The 1374-nt window shown below is 55.9% G+C and overlaps 1 protein-coding gene across 1 annotated transcript in view; it reads left to right on the top strand.

Moving 5' to 3' along the window:
* Tgfb1 (transforming growth factor beta 1) overlaps window positions 1-863 on the top strand; it is an 18935-nt gene extending 18072 nt beyond the window's left edge. Inside the window, exons 6-7 of the mRNA XM_026786237.1 lie at window positions 73-226; window positions 571-863. Of these exons, the coding sequence (XP_026642038.1) occupies window positions 73-226; window positions 571-729 (313 nt within the window). The 3' untranslated portion in view covers window positions 730-863. The remainder of the gene's footprint in view (window positions 1-72; window positions 227-570) is intronic.
* Window positions 864-1374: the final 511 nt, after the last annotated feature.

Here is a 1374-nt window from a genome sequence, read left to right as displayed (position 1 = left end):
CTGGGATTAAAGGCGTGCGCCACCACCGCCCGGCCTGTTCCAGCTCTTGACTTGCATTCCTCCTGCCCACAGCTCCACCGAGAAGAACTGCTGTGTGCGACAGCTGTACATTGACTTTCGGAAGGACCTGGGCTGGAAGTGGATCCATGAGCCCAAGGGCTACCACGCCAACTTCTGTCTGGGGCCCTGTCCCTACATTTGGAGCCTGGACACACAGTACAGCAAGGTGGGTCTGGCTCATGATACAGGATGGAGCAAAGGCTGGAGTGGTAGGGAGAGAAGGAGATTGGACCAGTGTGGGTCAGCAGAATAGGGTGAAAGAGAAACAAACAAGACAGAAATAGGGAGAGGCAGGGATGGGGACCGATGACAGATAAGAGAGACAAAGAGATGAAGCAATGGGAAGAGAAAAATGGGAGAGACAGATAGAAATAGATTGGGAAAGATAGGGAGACAGATGGAAGTTGGGGAGAGACACAGATGGGGAGACTCAGATAAGAGACACAGAAATGTAGAGATACTAATGGGGAGAATCTGTGGACCCTGATCATGACCCTGACCCGCCCGCAGGTTCTTGCCCTCTACAACCAACACAATCCGGGTGCTTCGGCGTCACCGTGCTGTGTGCCACAGGCGCTGGAGCCGCTGCCCATCGTGTACTACGTGGGTCGCAAGCCCAAGGTGGAGCAGCTGTCCAACATGATTGTGCGCTCCTGCAAGTGCAGCTGAGGTCCCGCCCCGCCCCGCTCCTCCCGGCAGGCCCGGCCCCGCTCCCCGCCCCGCCCGCAGCGCTCGGGGCCGTATTTAAGGACACCTGCACCCCTGCTAAGCCCACCATTAATGGGGGTGTCCATTAAAGGTGAGAGAGGACTGGTAGTCTCCGTGTCATTGGGCACCCGATTGCGTCTCCCTCCTTACTGAGGCTCCTGCGCATCGTCCCACCACCCTGTGCCGCTGCCTCCAGTTCTTAACGAAAACCCCAGGGTTCCAAGTGGGCAATGCCAGCGCCCAGAGGGAAACTCTATTAAACTAGACTTGGGGATCGAGTTCGGTTGGCACTGTTCACAGTGTCTTATACCTCGGACCATTCGCTGAGACAATCCCGGAGAACCTGAGTTCCTGCAGCTGCCTGGGATAAGGGTGAAGAAGTGTTAAAAACGCTGGTTCGACGGGTTGTGGTGGTCCACATGACGAGTCCCAGAACTCCGGAGGCAGAGGCAGGGGAATCTTTGAGTTTGAGACTAGCCAGGGCTCTATGGTGAGATCCTGTCTCTAGTGGCAAACTACTGGTTCAAAGTGGGGTGTGTGGTACCTGAAATGCCAGCACCAGAAAGGCAGGAGGACCTGGGTTCTCAGACTGCATCTCAACAAAAT

Source organism: Microtus ochrogaster, linkage group LG4, assembly GCF_000317375.1.
Source record: "Microtus ochrogaster isolate Prairie Vole_2 linkage group LG4, MicOch1.0, whole genome shotgun sequence".
Taxonomy (NCBI): domain Eukaryota; kingdom Metazoa; phylum Chordata; class Mammalia; order Rodentia; family Cricetidae; genus Microtus; species Microtus ochrogaster.
This window is presented reverse-complemented; position numbering and strand designations above follow the sequence as displayed.